Here is a 20,047-nt window from a genome sequence, read left to right as displayed (position 1 = left end):
GGCCTGGCTGGATAACCTAATGACCCAGAGCAATTCAACGACCCAAACCATGACTTTGATCTGTCCTGCTGAGGACTCAAACTGACCCCATTGGACCTATCCTGGGGGGGATTTAGAACTGGCGCTGTTCCCACCATCATCTCCCATTGGGAGGCCTAGTGGTTGGTGTCCAGTCAGTAAAATGTAGTGTAGGACTGTGGGTGAAAGGAAGCCACATCCAATGACATCATATGGCTCCTGTCCCCAGCCACGCCGGAAACCAGCTTTGTCCCTGCACATTTTAGTCTTGTGAACCAATATGTTCCCTTTTTGCTTCAGCCTAGTTAGGTCAAAAATGTTTTCACCTACAACTCAAAGAGGGCTAAATGACATTCCATTATTCGCTGACAACCGAGACTCAAAGAACCTATAAAGAGCTCCTCAGAGAGAGCACAGCAAGTAAGTAGCAGAAACCAACCTTGAACCTGTCTCTGCCTGACCATTACGCAGTGCTGCTCCCCAAAGCTACAGAAGGTTCCAGAAAACAGGTTAAGCTACAACCGTAGGGATCCGCAATGGAAAGGCAGGAGCCCGAGAGGGCTTGGGGAAGCTATGGCATTAACAGCTAACCTTTATTAAATGCTTGTGAGATGCCAGTCACTGTGCTACACTTCATGTGCAACCCTGTACGTGAGCAGTGGCTTGAAGAATGAGCAAGATTTGGGCCTGTGGAAATGGGGGCAGGCCAGCATTCTTACTTAGCAATTACAAAACAGTATCTATGTGCCTTAAGGCAGCTGTGACTCAAGGCTGAAAAGGGCCCTCTTTGGCAGCAGCAGCCAGGAAAGTGAACACACGCCTTGCTTACCCAGGTACTGTATTTCATTGCATCCCTTTATTCATCCCAAATTTCATCCCAGCAAGACATACAGATTTCCACTCCGGTTCCAGGGCCCACACATCTCAACCATGTTTTCCACCCAATTCCATCTTGGGAAGATATAGGTTAATTAGTGACCAAGATAAGCATCCTGGTAATGGAGGGATGGGCCAATTGGACTAGTGAGAGGTGAATGGAAGAATTGTCTTGTTGCAATTCTTCCTATCGGAGCCATGTTTTCTGGGACACCTGGCAGTACATTCTGTGTGGGTTAGTACTTCAAAAAAGAGGTGGGAATCCAAGCATGTTTAGTCACTTTCATTGAATGAACAATTACTGGGTACCTACTTTGCCTGTGTTAGACAAAGGAGTTGGGGAGATGAGAGGTGTCGGCCCAGCTTCATGCAGGGTAGGTGGGGAACTAATATGGTACCATGAGGACTGCATAGCAGTGAGTGCAGAGAATGAACACCCAGCCGGCTTTGGGGCTACTGGGCACAGGGCCTAGGTAAAGCTTTTAAGAGGAAATACAATACTTGAAGAAGAAGAAAAAACTAGCCAGGAGATAGGGCAGAGGGCAGGGCAGAAGGGGAGGGGTGGAGTTCCAGGGGAGCAAAATTATGCAAAACTCGGGAGAAAAAGAAGATCTACTTAAGGTTCAGGGTAACTACAACTATAAATCAGGAGCATAAACACAGGAGAAAACATTTCCTGAGTCCCTAGTATACACTAGGCCCCATGAATGGAAACTGTGTGGGAAGAATATAAACTCAGACTTAGGCCCATGCTAATAGATTGCATTCATTTGAGCACTTACCAGGGTGACATGTGCCAAGCACTTGATGTACATGCTCATCATGATAAAAAAAAAAAAAAAAGTACTCTTCACCTTTGACCGAGGAGGAGACTGAGGCCCAGGGTGGTCAACCAACTTGCCCAGGTCTCACGCCTGGGACGGAGCAGGATTCACACGTTTGTTGGCCTGGTGCTAAACTACAGCATCTCTTGAATATGTCTCCTTGTTCAGTGACCCTCAAAAATCGATGCTTTACTGCCTCACTGCTCTGCCACCAGAGGCTCTAAACATTATTAACCTAAAACTAAAGCATCCTCTGGCCTGCAGATGTTTGGCCCCACCATTCTGACCCCAAAGATATTCTAACTTTATCATTCTGACGCAGCAATGCTCTACAAGAACCCAGTATGACAGTTTTGTCTGTGTATGGGTGTCTGGTCTGTGTTTACCTACCTATGTTCAATCTCACAGGGCTGAGAATATTCCCTCCATGCAATCCAGAATCTTTCTTACCTCCTCATGCAGTTCAATTCCTTTGCAGCCTGAAAAAAAAAAAATGAGTTGGAGCCCAGCTGGTGTGGCTCAGTTGTTGAGCATTGACATATGAACCAGGAGGTTGCTGTCCAATTCCCAGGACACAAGTCCAGGTTGTAGGCTCAATCCCCAGTGTGGGGCATGCAAGAGGCAGCCTATCAATGATTCTCTCTCATCATTGATGTTTCTATCTCTCTCCCTTCATCTCTGAAATCAATAAAAATAGATGTTAAAAAATGAGTTGGAGGAAGACATTGAAGCACTTTGCTGAGGTCAGAGGGTGACTTAATAGGATTTCTCTAGGCTAGACTACCCTCCCCCACTACAATCTACCAGCACCCACATCACTCATCCCTGACCAGCAGCCCTTCACAGAGCCCAGAGCCCACAGTCAGTGATGCTTGCCTGCAGAGCCCCCGTCATTCCTCCAGAGCCCTGATGGTCCCGGGCTGGGTCTGTAGAACCAGACAGCACCGAGCCCTATGGCTGGACCAGACCACAGATAGCAGGTCATAAACTCACAGTCTCTTTTCTGCTCCTGTTCCCAGGTGTCTCTGATAGGGGCCAAGATGGGAGCCATGATGGGCGGATTCTGCAAAAGCCTGCAGTTAGGTCCTTTCAGGAGATACCAGGGGAAACAGTTGCAGTTCAAAGGTGGAAACTCTGAACTCTTCCTATTTGAGAAAATGACTTGGAGCCTCCCAGCTTCAAAACTGGCATCAGGAAATGGCAGGGAAGTTGGCAATCTAAACAAGAAAAAAAAAAAAAAAAACGGGGAAGAAAGAACAAATCTCAGAGACGCTTTTCTACATAGACAGAGCTCTTCTGCTTTGGTTTTCCAGGCACCATCTATTTTTTATTAGTCTCTGAGGTCTCAACTCTGGACAATTTTGACAGGTCAGAGGTTTACAGAAATCCGGTGGGTGACACATCAAACCATTAAGCAATCTGCCCTCTTAGAGAGCTTTGCCTACACCAGAAGAAAGTAAAGTTGCTTTAGAGTTTATTAGAAGGATGTGTGTGGACATTCAGATGGGGCAATTTAGTTTCAAATGAGCCCAATTACCCAATAGGCCCATTCAGGTTGGGTTTTGTTTTTGTTTTTTTTCAGCTTTATTGGGGTATAATTGACAATATAAATTATATACATGTAAGTGTGCAATGTAATGTTTTGGTATATGTATACCTTGTGAAGTGACTACCACAATTTAAAATACCTATTATCTCATATAGTTACCATTTTCTCTGTGTGTGTTGGTGTAGCAAGGACACTTAAGATCTACCCTCTTAGCAAATTTCAAGTATACAGTACAGCAGTCATTGTATTCTATAGTCACTGTGACTGTAACAATACAGTAGTAGCTGTAACTATAGTCACTGTGCTACACAGTAGGTCTCCAGAGCTTACTCATCATGCATAACTAGAAGTTTGTACCCTTTGACCAATATCTCCCCAGTTCCCCAGCCCTCTAGTCCCTGGTAACCACCATTCTACTCTCTGCATCTATGAGTGTGACCTTTTTAGATTCTGCATATAAGTGAGTTCATACAGTATTTGTCTTTCTGGGTCTGGCTTATTTCACTTAGCACGATGTCCTCCAGGTTCATTCATGTTGTCACAAATGCCAGGATTTCCTTATTTCTTAAGGCTGAATAATATTCCATAGTGTACACTGAGTGGCCAGATTATTATGATTTCTGAACACATAATAATCTGGCCACTCAGTATATATATAACAGCAGCCATATATATATATATGGCCCGGTGCATGAATTCGTGCATGGGTGGGGGTCCGGCCAGCCTGGCCAGGGGGAGGGGACATGGGCGGTTGGCCAGCCTGCCTGCTGGTCGAGCTCCTGGTCAAGGGGACAATTTGCGTATTAGCCTTTTATTATATAGGATATACACTGAATGGCCAGATTATTATGCGTTCAGAGATCATAATAATCTGGCCACTCAGTGTATATCACACCACATTTTCTTTATCCACTCCCCCCTGGGCAAACACTTAGATTCTAGCCAGGGTAAATAATGATGCAATGAATGTGGGGGAGCAGATATCTCTTGGAGATGCTGGTTTCATTTCCCTAGGATGTATACCTAGAAGTGGGATTTCTCGATTGTAGGACAGCTCTATTTTTAGTGTTTGAGAAACCTTCAGACTATTTTCCATAACGGTTGCACAAAATTATATTCTTACCAACAGTGTACAAGGGTTCTCTTTTTGCCACATCCTCACCAATACTTATCTTTTGTCTGTTTGATGATAGCCATGGTAACAGGTATGAAGTGGTATCTCATTGTGATTCTGATGTGCATTTCCCTGATGATTAGAGATGTTATAAGGCCATTTCATTTAAAATGTCCACTAGGAGACTTGAATGATCTGGCAAGTCATTTTGTGTAAATGATTGGGTGGGGACGGACAGTCTCCACTGGGGCACCATTGGGTCTTATACCTTCCGATGCTGTTATCAACAAGTGGGGGAGATGGTAGGAAATTCAGAAAAGCATGAACCATTCACAGAGCTCCTCCGTGGCCTCATCTCGCAGGCACAGTCTCTAATCCTGACAATATCCCATTTTGCAGGTGAGGGAACTGCTTCTGAGAGGTTAAGTCATCAAAAAGCACATCAGTTTCATCTGCAGCTGCCACAAAGCTGGGAGGCAAATTAAAACAAGTCGATGGCATATTCTAGATCCACAGAGATTCACACAAGCAGGGACCAGGCTGAACCTAATGAGATGAAGCCTACTGGGCCTGGTTGTGTGTTTCAGCGCTTGGGCTCAAAAACATAAGCATACAAATAGAGGAGGGGGAAATGGGAGAAGAAAAGGCCCCGGGCCGTGCACAATGAGTCACCGGTGTTACATGTCTGCCGAGGCTCGTGCAATTATGGTCTGCAGGAACAGCAGCCAGACTTGGCTCCGGGAGGTGGAGGGTGGCAGTTGCTCTGTGCTGAGAAACTCACCCCCGGGGATCTGGGTTCAGTTCTAGAACCTGAACCCTCCAAGGGAGACAACTGCCAGGTGGGCATATCTGGGAGTCAGCCCCCTAAAGGCAGAGACACTTAAAATTCAGGCCTAAGTAGAAATGCTAAAGGCACTGACTATGTTTACAATGGAATATGAAAGGTAGGGCAGAGGTGTCATCATATTGGCTGTCTTCTACTCCCCAGAGAGCATGAGGGATATAAGGGTTCATGGCCTTATGAGTGTATGAAATCAAGACTTGTATATAGAAGGGGATACGACTTCATTCTAGACAAACAAACATAAAGCTTGGCTGACAACCTCAAGAACTGTGGGAAGATAGATGGACAGTGTGCAAGGTAAAATTGAGAGGTAGTGAGCACCCTGTCACTGGGGGCAATCAAGTGCATGTTGTTGGGACTGCACTTGGACTTTGGTAGCTGTGAGGCACTTTGGTTTCTGTGGACCTCTTCTTCCATAAACATTGAATTACATTTTATGACTATGTTGGTATAATGACAGATATAATACATGCTGCATTATATTCATTTCTTTTCCTCTGATTTTAAAAGAAACTTAAATGTTCTCCTAGGCCTTGGACAGTCTCAAGGGTCCTAGATACGGTGTCTGCTGGGCCTAGTAAAATCGATCCTGCATGCCGTTGACTCAAAGGGCCAGAATGTTGTAAAGAAGGTAGGAGGCTGTTAAGGTAAGATCTTTAAACTCCCCCATCTGAGATTCTCTTAGATAAGTTCTGCCAATGGAGAGAGGGGTGCTCCAAACCACTTTTTGAGGATATTAAGTTGGATGTGTTACTGCTGGGAACGCAAGTTTTAAAAAAGCTGTGTGTATACCATGATTCCATTCTGTAAAAAGTATATGCATGGACTCCAATTATTATAGACTAGAGGCCCAGTGCATGAAATTCGTGCACGGGTAGGGTCCCTAGAGCTGCCGGCTGGGGCCTTTCTTCATTCCATGCCACCCCACCCCCTGGTGGTCAGCGCATGTCATAGTGAGAGATCGAACTCCTGGTTGGTCGAACTTCCAAGGGGACACTTTGCATATTAGGCTTTTATAGATAGATAGATAGATAGATAGATAGATAGATAGATAGATGGTAACACCTGAGACCAGGTTTAGAGGATTGGGGTGAAGTGGGAAATAGTGGTTCTTTTGTTTGGTAGCCTCCTATTTCTGTCTTATGCGAATGATTGTATTTGACAGCATGTATCATTGTTATAAAATAACTAAATAAGAATACCAGCAAAGGTCTATAAATGTGACTTCACTTTTTATTGTGAGGAGGGTTGCTTAGCCCAATTCTCTCTTTGAGCAGAAACACTGTCGTGATGAATGATGCTGGGAGGGTGTCACTGGGCATATCTTGCGTGTCCAAAGAACAGAACAGCACAGCAAAACCCATCATGCAACCAAGAACTAAGCTATAAAACAGGACCACAGCCAATCTCACTCAGAAACCCACAAATTCAGCAATCACTGGCATCAACATACTTCTCCTGGTACTCACACGAGTATTTACGTTTGGTCTGAGTATTCTAAAACTCCAGGTTCATTTTCCCAGGTCGAATGGCTGGTAAATGCCTCTGGAGCAGTCCCTTTGAATCACCCCATCTCCAGGGTGACCCAAACTTCCTGAGCTAGCGCCACCCACAGCCTGTCCCCTGAGTTGTCATGCATAAAAGATGCAGCCTGAATAAACAATGTCCCAATAGCAGGTCCCCCTTATTTTTAATCCCTGCTTTTTTTTTTTTTCAATCAGTTCTGATTTCAGCACAATAAAAATCTTTGAAGGGTTGAATGCTTTCAAAACAAATTCCCTCATGAGTGTAAGCTGTGAATAGGATCAAACGGGATGACAATGGAGGAGGAATCATAAGCAGTCTCTAATGAAGGGAGAGAAAAAAAAAAAAACCTCTAAGGAAATGGCTATGCCCTGGAAAAGGGGATAAGGGGAATCTGTTGATTTGGAATGGCCAGGGTGGGGAAAGAGGCCTGGGCATTTAGCATTTCCATCTATTGCACTGAAACTCTAGAAGTGCTTGCATTCAAATGTTAATGTTTGCACAGAACTCTTAATCACCTCCTGTCTGCCAGGCTAGATTGGGTGTCTTTTTTTAGGTGAAGATCGGGAAGGGAACTGAGCAAATTTGGGGAGACCTGCCCAGGAATTCTTACTGGAGAAAACAACTGGGTTTGCCACATCTCTTGTGCAAAACAAAGAGTATTGAATTGAATGATGTATATTGTGTTCTACAGGGGGACTCTAAGGAGACCAAAACAAGCTAACAGACAACAAATAAGATTAACAGAAAGTGAACAATCCCCAAACTCAGTCAGTGCGATTCACTTGCTAGCACGGTCCCTCAGAAAGGTAGAGAGGATGAGTTATAGTTTTTTTCCGGATCCATAGTCCATGTCGAGATCCTCTAGTAAGCAACCTAAACAGTGTATGGAGAGCCCAGACCCTCCTTCAGCACTTGCCCCTTGCCCACTCCAGGCATACACCCCCATCTGAAAACACCCCCTTGAAAGAAGCCTACCAATCTCATTTCTATTTTGCCTCCTTCTCAAGATTACTCCCCTCCCCTTGTAGCCTCTTTTCACCGAAATCAAATGTGAGCTGTTCTCTAACTGCACCGGAAAATCAGAATTTATTGTACATATGTTTGTGTTCCACTTAATAAAAAAACCTATATTTTAAGATAAACTTTGTTAGTAATTCATGAGGTAAGTGACTATTTATGCTAATCAGGCAGAAATATATTCTCAAGCATAATGCATTACATAAATTTGAATGCAAAATGTTCAATTATGAAGTAAATACAGGTAATGCAAATAATAAATTACCTCCAATAAAAATTATAAAAGATGTGTCTTCAAAGAGAGATCGGCTTTAACTTACAACTGTGAATCGCTTAAAGAGAAAAGAATTAATAAAGGCTGAATTACTCTGATGATTATTTAGCACATAATTCACCTATTCATAACGACTCCTAGTAATCAGGCGGTTGTTTCACATTCTCCAATATGAGGCAAGACTGTTTCCTCAGCAATTTTGCCCTTATCAGATTATCTCGCCTGATTCTATTAATTTTCCTCCATGAATCTGCTAACAGTGATTTGTGATTTACTTACCCTGCTAACTAAAGACTGTTACGAGGATGTATCTAACATGCTAAGAACAGTCTATGTGATCATCCAGTTACTTTTCTCAAATCACTTTAGCAAGGTTCACAGTGAAATTGAGGGGACTCTGGTTAGTTCTGTACCATAAAATCAGCTCCTGGAGAAACACTACACTTCTTGGTGCATTTTGTTCTTTTCGGATTATCTATGTCAGATTCCAACATGATATACCTGAGTAGCTGTAACTCACCATCAGGGAAAAAATATATATATTATTTTTAACTTTTAATCATTGTCATTTGGACACGAACAGGGTTTTTCTTCTTTTTGTCCGAAGTTGTTGTGTATGTACTGACACGAATCTACAGTTGTGTTTTGGATGTTACGGTTTCGCAATCTTCTACATGATTCGACTCATGCCCTCCTCCCTCCCAAAATTCTTCTATAAATATTCACGGCTTTCAGAAACTTTAATGCTACTGGTTTGAATTGGTCAATAATGACAAACGCATGGTTTTGAAATTACTCTATATTGTTCTACAGAGATTACTAGAGTATATATAGCAAGGGGATATTAAGCAGTACGGAAACAGGGTTGGTATTGTATTTGGATTAGATGGGCTTGGAGAGAAGTGAAACAAACAATGTGAGCAAAGAAGTCTAAAGAAATGTGGCCTGCTGTAATTGTACAGAATCAAAAACCTGAATAGTACTAATTAAAATAAGAGAGCTCAATTGTTGTACAAGAAATGCCACTAACGGAGAACTGTAAATGTTTGGACACCCCTGTGAATCACTAAATAATAAAGTAAAAAGGACAAAAATGAGAATTTAGTTATAAGTCTGAGAGCACTACTGTTACACATCTAAAAAATAATTCTGGTCCTCTCTTTTTTTTTCCAAGAGAAAATAAGAGACTGTAAAAGACTCTGCAATATGAGGAAGAAAAATACCATGGCTTAACAGCAGTATACAGAAATAAACCATAAAAAATGTGCAGATAATAATACATTTAGCTGCCCAAACATGAGCATTTAATTTCTAGAAATGATATATAATTGCAACAATTAGGTGCATAGCCATGAATCTATATCACATGGTCTTCGTCATGAGCGAACTTTGTTTATAAATGTTGTTTATGAATGCAGAAGTTTCACTGCTCTTGGCCAAAAAATACTTTCATGAGAGACAAGAATCATTTCTTACAGCTTTTAACAAAAATGTGATGCCAAAGGATTAAAAAAAAATTATAAACAAAAAAAGAATCAATTCTTCCTAACTGCATTTAAACTCATGTTTTACATGAATAATTATAAACTTCAGACATTTGTGGCTAATGATTTTTAAGAAGCCTAGAAACCTATTGCTATGAACAATGCTAAATGACATAATATGTTTATATAGTTTAAGATTTTCCTCTGAATAAACAAGCTATAATCCCTTCACTTCATTACTAGGTAAAACACTGTTTAAGAGGTGGAAAGCAAAGGAATTCTGTTAGGTTGCATAAATATTGACATAACCATCACTCTTTCTCCTCCAAACTGGTAATAGACATACTTCATTCCATCCCTACAAAGTATTCCCATAAAACCAAAACTACCCTTATAAACAGCTCCTCCGCTGAAGTCATGATGAAAAGGAAAGGTGCTTTTCTGGAAAATACCAACAGCACTGGCCTTTTAGGATTCTGATGTGCCTACAAACCTTTATTGGGGGATTCTCTCATCAGGAACCCTGGGGTCTGCTGCAACCCAAGGCTGCCAGCATCAGAGAAATTAACACAGGTCTAATCTGGAGTCTGAAGCCAGTGAGTGACACCTCAGGTCTCGTTATAAATAGTAGAGTATGCTGTGGGGTGGGTGACAGCTTTCTGAAGTGCAATGTTTGAGACGCAGGGCTTAATATATGACTAAGTGTCAGAAGTCAAGTTTTCTGAGAATTACTTTTCAGATAAACAACTTTATAGCGCTGCACTTAATCTTACTTACTAGAGACATCTCATTTATCACTGAATTACAAGTAACTTTAATTCTATTGATATTGCCATAAAGCCCGCTGGAAATCCATCCTGACACTTTTAAAGGGCTTGGGGGGCCCTTGTTACATGGGATCCACTTGCTCAAGTCTCTGAGACAGAATTACACTCCAAAAGGCTTCTGTGTCCCCTGTCCCCTTGGTCGACAATCAAGGGGGACAGTGGAGGAAAAAGAACTCCCTCACCTGCCTGCACTGTCCTCAGCCCCTTACCTACAAGGTTGGTTTCTCCCCCTGCAGTCAAACTTCCTGCTGCCTCTTTCCTCCTCCCACCTAGGGAAACCAGCTTCTTTTCACTTCAACAAAACTGGACACGGATCAATTTCCACTGACCTTTGCCGAAAGGTGGCGCTGTTGAGGTAAAAACCAACTCGGTCCAACAATAGTTTTCACTCTTCGATCCTTTTGCGGGCTTTTCAGAATTTTTTTTTTTTAAATGCACCCTGCTAGCATTTTCCCCTCCCACAAAGTAAAAAATATATATTTACATATAGCATTAACACCAAATGCGTTTCATTAATTGGAAGAATCAACAGTCCCAACATCCAAGCAGGCGGGCTGGTCTTTCCAAACGCTGGGTTCGCTCGCGCACTCTTGCTTTCCCCCCAAATAGTAAATCTCGGCTTCTCCGACTTGCCTATCGCTTTAAAATCTTAGAAACAGAGTTGTTGGTTGTTTCTTTTTCCTTTCCTTTCCTTTTTCTTTTTTCTTCTTGCATAAGCTTTAAAAGAATCGATCTAGAAAATTGAACAGTTATTAGCATCTGTAATGGGGAGGGGGAGAAGCTGCTCCCCACCCCACCCCCACCCTGCGTTTCCGGGCTGGTCCGAGAAACCGCGGTTTAAAATTTAACCCTTCGAGGGGAGCTGGGGAACGATGGGGTGTTGTTTCCCCCCCTGGTTCCTCGCCACGATCCAGTATAAAATAATTACTGAAACATAAAAGTGCAAAGGGCGCGCGGGACCCTGATAAACAGGGGTCAGATTTCATAGGGGTGAGTTAGCGTGTGTGTGTGTGTGTGTGTGTGTGTGTGTGTGTGTGTGTGACAGAGAAGAGGAGAGAGAGAGAGAGAGAGAGAGAGAGAGAGAGAGAGAGAGAGAACGAATCTCTAAGGTCAAACTCCAGCCATAGTCGGAAGCCTGCGGGCTGACCAGACTCTGAGCTTTCCCGGAGTTAACTCGCGTAGGCGTTCGCTCCCCCCCAAGGGCACGCGACGCCAGCGAGCAGCCGGTCCCCGCGCACAATGGCCCCTGAACAAGTTATTTTGCCTCCTTTGAAAGAGGGTGATAAAATGGGCTTTCTCTCTTCGCGGACCCCGATCCACCGGCCAGGAGCGCGGCGGAGCAGCGTCAGGCATGCAGTCGGGACCCCGGTGCCCTCGCGCGCGGGGAACGCGAGAGGGACAAAGAGTTGGGGCCAAGTTTAAGCTCTGGGCACCGCCAGGCTGGGGGAAGGAAGATCCCTGGGGCAGACACCTGGGTGCCGAAGGTGGAGCGAGGAGGGAGGGCTGCCAGGCTAATTCGCAATCCTGGGGACGGGGAGCTGGCAGGGGAGGGCAGCCAGGCCAATCCCCGCAGAGTGAGTGGAGGGTCAGCCGGGGCTCCGGAAAGCAGGCTTCTTCGAGCTCCAAAGTAAATCAAACCGACCTTCCTGTCCTCCCGGGTTCCCGCAGCCCCTCTGGAAAACTCTTCGCTCTCTTTCACCAAACTTTGTGCTCCGCTTTGCTCCCTCCGGGGGAGGTTGCGGCGCGGGAAGGGTTAAGCGCGCCTGTCCCAGCTGACAGTCAGCTGATTGGGCCCTGATTGACAGCTCCGAAAAGTTTCCTTGTTTCTATACTATTATGCTAATCGCGGCCGCTCTCGCCGCCTCTCATTGGCCCGGAGTACCAGTCAATTTCCCATCTGGGCCTGACGTCACAAGTACTATAAAACTCAGCAATTGCTTTAAACTCTTCTTGCTGGATCAGAGGCTTTAAAATCTTTTTTCATCTTCGAGCTGTAGCTCAGGCTGCTCATCGGCTCGGCCTCCCCCCTTTTGCTCTCTGCCTCGCCTTTCCCCAGGACTTCGCTATTTTGCTTTTTTTTTTTAAACAAACAAACAAAAAAAGGCAAGAAAGAACTCAACTCCCCCCCTCCCTTTCCTCGAGCCCGGCTGCACCTCTGTCTTGCACTTTGCACGGAGAAAGCGCGCGAGGGAGAGAGAGAGGAAAGAAAAAAAAAAAAAAAAAGAGCCAGGCAGAAGAGGAGGCAAGAAGCATGAAGTGTTAACTCCCCCGTGCCAAGGCCCGCGCCGCTCGGACAGACGCCCGCCGCGCCTCCAGCCCCGAGCGGCCGCTGCGCGCGCCCCGCCTGCAGCCCGGCCGGCGAGGCGAGCCCTCCTTATGCAAAGCGCGCAGCGGAGCGGCGAGCGGGGGACGCCGCACAACCGGCCGGGCTCCTCCGGCTTCGCCGCCGCTGCCACCGCAGCCCGCGGAGGACCTTTCCGAGCCTGAAGCCGCCGGCTCGGCGCGCACTAAGGAGAGCAGGCGAGGAGGGGCCGGGGCGAGCGAGCATATTGGCGTGAGCAGTGGGGGAGGGAGGGCGGACGCGGGGGGCGCGGGCAGGGCGGGGGGGTGTGTGCGCGCTCGGAGGTTTCGGGCCAGCCACCGCCGCGCGAGCTAGAAGCGCCCCAGCCCGGCAAGCTGGCTCACCCGCTGGCCACCCAGCACAGCCCGCTGGCCCCTCTCCTGCAGCCCATCTGGCGGAGCGGCGGCGGCGGCGGCGGCGGCAGGAGAATGGCATCAGAACTGGCAATGAGCAACTCCGACCTGCCCACCAGTCCCCTGGCCATGGAATATGTTAATGACTTCGATCTGATGAAGTTTGAAGTGAAAAAGGAACCGGTGGAGACCGACCGCATCATCAGCCAGTGCGGCCGTCTCATCGCCGGGGGCTCGCTGTCCTCCACCCCCATGAGCACGCCGTGCAGCTCGGTGCCCCCTTCCCCCAGCTTCTCGGCGCCCAGCCCGGGCTCGGGCAGCGAGCAGAAGGCGCACCTGGAAGACTACTACTGGATGACCGGCTACCCGCAGCAGCTGAACCCCGAGGCGCTGGGCTTCAGCCCCGAGGACGCGGTCGAGGCGCTCATCAGCAACAGCCACCAGCTCCAGGGCGGCTTCGATGGCTACGCGCGCGGGGCGCAGCAGCTGGCATCCGCGGCCGGGGCCGGCGCCGGCGCCTCCCTGGGCGGCAGCGGCGAAGAGATGGGCCCCGCCGCCGCCGTGGTGTCCGCCGTGATCGCCGCGGCCGCAGCGCAGAGCGGCGCGGGGCCGCACTACCACCACCACCACCACCACCACGCCGCCGGCCACCACCACCACCCGACGGCCGGCGCTCCGGGCGCCCCGGGCAGCGCGTCCGCCTCGGCCGGTGGCGCGGGCGGCACGGGCGGCGGGGGCCCGGCTAGCGCCGGGGGCGGCGGCGGAGGTGGCGGCGGCGGCGGCGGCGGCGGGGGCGCGGCGGGGGCGGGGGGCGCCCTGCACCCGCACCACGCCGCGGGCGGCCTGCACTTCGACGACCGCTTCTCAGACGAGCAGCTGGTGACCATGTCCGTGCGCGAGCTGAACCGGCAGCTGCGCGGGGTCAGCAAGGAGGAGGTGATCCGGCTGAAGCAGAAGAGGCGGACCCTGAAAAACCGCGGCTATGCCCAGTCCTGCCGCTTCAAGAGGGTGCAGCAGAGACACGTCCTGGAGTCCGAGAAGAACCAGCTGCTGCAGCAGGTCGACCACCTCAAGCAGGAGATCTCCAGGCTGGTGCGCGAGAGGGACGCGTACAAGGAGAAATACGAGAAGTTGGTGAGCAGCGGCTTCCGAGAAAACGGCTCGAGCAGCGACAACCCGTCCTCTCCCGAGTTTTTCATGTGAGTCTGACACGCGATCCCAGCTAGCCACCTTGATAAGTGCTCCGCGGGGGTCCGACTCGGGAGTGGGCTTGCTAGTTCCAGAGCCATGCTGGCCACCACCTCGCCCCCTTCCCTACCAAGTTTGCCCCCACCCCCAGATGTCCCAAACACACACACACACACCCTGCTCCGAGTTGGTGGCGGTGGTGGCTGTTTTTAAATTGGGGAGGGAATGGATGTCTGGCTTCTGGATTGCCAATCTGAAAATCTCCATAACTTGGTAGCTTGTTTTTTTTTATGCCCCCCCCCCCCCCTTTGCACAATGTTCAAAGATCTCAGCAGAGTTCTTCATGCTCACCTTTGAAGCCTGCATCATTTACATATTTTTTTTTCTTTTTCTTCTTCAGTTCATGAGCTGGTGTTCCATTTTCTGTGTGTGTTTTCATTTTGTTTGGATTTTTTTTTTTTAATTCTACTTTTTTGGAGCTTGCTGTGTTGACCTTTTTTTCCAACCTCTACCCTCAACTCCCTCTCAACCCATCTCTTCTGGGATAAAAGAGGAAAAAAGCTAAGGTGTTTTGTTTTTTTTCTCCACCTGAGTTCTTCATGTGAGATTGAGCTTGCAAAGGAAAAACAATGTGAAATGTTATAGACTTGCAGCGTGCTGAGTTCCATCGGGTTTTTTTTTAGCACTGTTACGCTAAAATAGAGAAAAAATCCTCATGAACCTGCCACAATCAAGCCTGCATCAACCTTCTGGGTGTGACTTGTGAGTTTTGGCCTTATGATGCCAAATCTGAGAGTTTAGTCTGCCATTAAAAAAAACTCATTCTCATCTCATGCATTATTATGCTTGCTACTTTCTCTTAGCAACGATGAACTATAACTGTTTCAAAAACTTTATGGAAAAGAGACATTATATTAATAAAAAAAAAAGCCTGCATGCTGGACATGTATGGTATAATTATTTTTTCTTTTCTTTTTTTTTTTTCCTTTTGGCTTGGAAATGGACGTTCAAAGACTTATGGCATGGCATTCATACTTTTGTTTTATTGTCTCATGACTTTTTTGAGTTCAGAACGAAAAAGTGCAACCCTAGAGCCTTCTTCCCATGAAAGTTTGCATCTGCTCCAAAACTGCTTTGAGTTACTCAGAACTTCAGCCTCCCATTGTAAATGCACTGAAGGCATTCCTTGTCAAAGATGCCAGAATGGGTTAAAAAATTTAAATGGCAAACATTAAAGAACTCCTAATGTTTTCTTTTTAGTAAGAATGACACCCCACTTTGGGGGACTCAAATTGTGCTGTTTCCGAAAGCAGTCTAAAATTTATTTTTTCAAGAAAGAAATCTGCCCCGTTATTTTTGGTTTGTTTTATTTTTATTTTATTTTTTTTCTTTTTGCTTTTGGTCATTGTCAAATGTGGAATGCTATGGGTTTCTAGTATATAATTTAATTCTAGTTTTTATAATCTGTTAGCCCAGTTAAAATGTATGCTACAGATAAAGGAATGTTATAGATAAATTTGAAAGAGTTAGGTCTGTTTAGCTGTAGATTTTTTAAAAGATTGATGCACTAAATTGTTTACTGTTGTGATGTTAAGGGGGGTAGAGTTTGCAAGGGGACTGTTTAAAAAGTAGCTTATACAGCATGTGCTTGCAACTTAAATATAAGTTGGGTATGTGTAGTCTTTGCTATACCACTGACTGTATTGAAAACCAAAGTATTAAAAGGGGAAACACCCCTGTTTATATCTGTAGGGGTATTTTACATTCAAAATGTATGTGTTTTTTTTTTCAAAATTAAAGTATTTGGGACTGAATTGCACTAAGATATAACCTGCAAGCATATAATACAAAAAAAATGCAAAACTGTTTAGAACGCTAATAAAATTTATGCAGTTATAAAAATGGCATTACTGCACAGTTTTAAAATGATGCAGATTTTTTTACAGTTGTATTGTGGTGCAGAACTGGATTTTCTGTAACTTAAAAAAAAAAATCCACAGTTTTAAAGGCAATAATCAGTAAATGTTATTTTCAGGGACTGACATCCTGTCTTTAAAAAAAAAAATGAAAAGTAAATCTTACCACAATAAATATAAAAAAATCTTGTCAGTTACTTTTCTTTTACATATTTTGCTGTGCAAAATTGTTTTATATCTTGAGTTACTAACTAACCACGCGTGATGTTCCTATGTGCTTTTCTTTCATTTTCAATTCTGGTTATATCAAGAGAAAGAATAATCTACAATAATAAACTGCATTTTTTTTTTTTTGATTCTGTACTCAGTTTCTTAGTGTACAGTTTAACTGGGCCCAACACCGCATTAGAAGTGTAAAATGCACCCTTTTCTCCAGAGGAAGGATTAATGGAGGAGTAGGGAGGCAATAACTCAGGGTGGAAGCATAGGCTGTTTGGTGAGGTGGGAGGAGGCCAGTTCCTTTTAATAATTAGCAATACTTAATATAAATATAAATTATGACCTCTCATATTTTACACCCCCACCCCCTCCACCCCTAAAGTTTTCAAAGGAGTTGAGCTATCAGTGCCCTCTGGTGAAAACAAACATTCCCAGCCATAGGGCAGGGCCTCGCAGCATCGCCTGAGCATCGGAGCCAGCAGTGTGCCCATCGAGAGGAAAATAAGCCAGGAAAATTAGGCATGGCAGAGGTGGCTCGGGTGCCTGTGCGTTTAATGGCAAAGATAACAATGCTCACTTCGGGGCTAAAATTGATTATTTTCCCTTCTTCCCTTACACGCCAGGATTTTCTTGTTAGCAAGGCCTGACAAGATTTAACATCAACACTTTGGACAAATCAAAGTTGTTTGTGTTTTAACTTTGAAGGTCATTTTTCTTCAATAGGAAAAAGAAAAATCCACCCCTCACTTACAGAACTCCAAGTACACATATCTGGGTTTAAGCTCTGTTATTAAATCATATTTCCCGGTAAATATTTCACAGAGGGCTTCTCCACTAAGATGAGCTGGTAATGATTCCAGATCACCTTCGTTCCTGAAATACACTCCCCAAAAACAATGTCCTGGTGGAATAAAGGCTGTGCTTTGATTTGTTGGTATCTACCCCCCAAAACATGTTGTGTATCATTTGGAAAGTCTTGCGCTACCTTCCCTAACAGCACTGACCTATTTTTAAAATGACACAAATTCATGCAACTCTTGGTCAACTTCCCCTAGAATTCTAACACTAACAGAATGTTAGACAAAGCCAATACTGTTTTGAAAATAGAGCTAAACACCATGACTTTTGCTTTATTTCGTTTTCCGTTTCTTTTTTAAGATAATATTGCAACTCTGACCGAAGGCCTTATTTTGAAGAAAACAGGTTGTGCTTGGCGCTGATGAGTTCTGGCCAGTTTATCATCATGTCTTCCTTCCCCCCACCCCCCTTTTTGTTTTTCCCATAAACAGCACATACCCTGTACATTTTGACCTTCCTTTCTGTGCCAGTTTGGATAGGGCTCCCAAATACACATTTAATTTTGCCTAGCAAAAGTCTTAATAGTAAACCACTTCATGTGCTAGATGTTAGTTGCTCTCTGCTTCCGAGATTTTTTTCTTTTCTTTCCTCTGATCCCGACTCCGAGATAGGCCATCTCCCCCCAAAGAAGCAGAAATGAAGATGTCACTGATGCAAAAAAACTCAGCATCAGATGACATATTTTAGGCAAACACATTCTTAAAATAAGAGTGACATTCAGGATGGAGTTATTGTGGTGATCTCATGAGGAATGGGACTTGGGAGAAAAATACAGTTGGGTAACGATTAAGGATTTTGATAGAACCCTATAGGCAGTTCAATATAATAAGAAAGCTCTGGCCCAAAACATTAGAAGGCAAGCAGAGGGGTGCCGACAAAAATGGGGTTTTGGTGGCTGTCTTTAAGAGAAGGTTAGCGCCTAGTGAAAGGTGTTTTTGGAAATAATTGTTACTAAAAACTTCGAAGTAGAGCGGTGAACACAAATACATGCTTTTTTAACAAAGAAATCCTAAATCCTGCCTAAGTGTCCCTGTTACAAATAAGTCTCTAAATTAAATATAAATAAATAAATATATATAATGAAATCTAGCTTTCCCTTTACACTGCATTTGAGTCTTTGTCTAAATAGTGTTAAAATTCCTTTCATTCCAATTACAGAACTGAGCCCACTCGCAAGTTGGAGCCATCAGTGGGATTCGCTACATTTTGGAAGCCCCAGCAACATGTACTTACCAGTGTATTTCATGAAATGAAATTTATGTGAGAACTGTGCATTAAAAAATATATTGTCAGTAGCAGTAGTATTATCTGCAGTGGTAGGCTACAACCTGCCCCTGACTTCCATTGAGTCTCCTTCCTTTTGAAAGAAAAATGTTTGCGTTAGAGAACAAGGCTCTTAAATATATAACCTCCGTATTAATTAATTATGCCACTTGTCTGAGGGTCGTCTATACTGACCCGTAGCAAAGCGAACCGGTGCTTGTCGCTTTAAGATGTGCGAAAGTGGAATAGGCGCAGTTGTTTTCCAATGTAATATTCGTTTTTAAAAACCCACTGAAATGTAAAACATAGATACATATACATTTATAGGAAGGGAAGAATCCCAAAGGTACCAGCTAGCAGTTGTAAAGCATATGTAGACATGCACTCTCAATAGTACTTTTTCACGCTTCATCGTTTCCCTGGCAGATAATTTCACCAAGGAGAAAAAAATATTGGACTCCCCCCTCTTCTCACCCCCCCCCCCATCCCGCCCCAAAGCAGATGCCATGGGCAGAAGCTCTAGCAGAGCCTGGCTTTCTCGGAGGCCCCAGATAATGTTGTATGTATCAGTGATGTCAAATGTGTTTATTTATCAGACTCAGCCGTAAATGAAAACAATGTGTAGCAAAATACAACGTTAAGTTAAATACACACCCTCCTTGTGTGCTTTTTTTCCCCTCCCCCTTTTCTGTTCCCAAACATTCACGAGATGACTTCCCTTTAATTTCCCTGCTCCTTGTATGTTTCCTCTCTCAAAGCCATGTAATAACTTTTTACAACGCATCTGACACATTAATAGAGTGGCATCAAATAGGCAGCGATTCCACTTCCTGATCTTGGGGAGGAAATGATGTCTCAATATCATATTTATTTATCTGTCTCCATGCCATAACCACCCGGGGCCCCTTTCCACACAGGCCGCTGTGGAGGGGGAAATGCCCTATATTTATTACTGAATGTAGGATCCTCAAGCTCTGATCGTTTCGTCCTTATACCTCCCCCCACCCCCTCCGGTAGTTTTTATTTAGTGGAGTCGATTCTAGATCCTTCTGTTCTTAAACAGGACCTCCCCTTGCCAAGCCACCAGCTTTTCCTGCTAAGCGCAGCGAGCAGAGGGCACATGGCAGCCACCCTCGCAAACACGGGGCACAGCTGTCACAGTAGCTGCATTCCTAGCATTTCCCTCCACTAAATAACCGAAGTTGCTGTGACACACGCAGAGGTTCCCAAGTGCAGTGCTGGGGGGCGGCGAGGTAGGGGGAGCTTTTGCTGTTGCTGTTGGCTTTGTGAAGGCCAACTTACTTCTGTACTCACACACACCGCTTGGCTTCCTAAAATGTAGTCCTCCGGTATTCTAGGCCGATCAATAAATTTAAAAGTCGGCTTGCTACATGGGTATGTCTATTTTTTGCCTGTCAGTAGTTAACTGACATAGGTTGGAAGACGGAAATACATGAGTGACAACCTTCAGCCGTTTGATTTCTGTGTCAGGAAAACACACAGCCAGGCTCTGGGGCCTTACTCCTCAGAAGCATCCGATAAGGCTCTCAGCTTG

At 45.1% G+C, this 20,047-nt stretch overlaps 1 protein-coding gene across 4 annotated transcripts in view; it reads left to right on the top strand.

Moving 5' to 3' along the window:
* Positions 1-12,978: 12,978 nt before the first annotated feature.
* MAF (MAF bZIP transcription factor) overlaps positions 12,979-20,047 on the top strand; it is a 338,553-nt gene continuing 331,484 nt past the window's right edge. For 2 of the 4 annotated variants that reach the window (XM_079799414.1, XM_079799413.1), the window contains exon 1: positions 12,979-14,247. In XM_079799414.1, coding sequence (XP_079655540.1) covers positions 13,124-14,247 — 1,124 coding nt within the window. In that variant the 5' untranslated portion in view covers positions 12,979-13,123. The other 2 variants (XM_079799412.1, XM_079799415.1) reach the window with 2 other exon arrangements.

Source organism: Cnephaeus nilssonii, assembly GCF_951640355.1.
Source record: "Cnephaeus nilssonii genome assembly, chromosome: 20".
Classification (NCBI taxonomy): domain Eukaryota; kingdom Metazoa; phylum Chordata; class Mammalia; order Chiroptera; family Vespertilionidae; genus Cnephaeus; species Cnephaeus nilssonii.
Note: the sequence above shows the minus strand (reverse complement) of the source record. Positions and strands in the feature narration are given on the sequence as shown.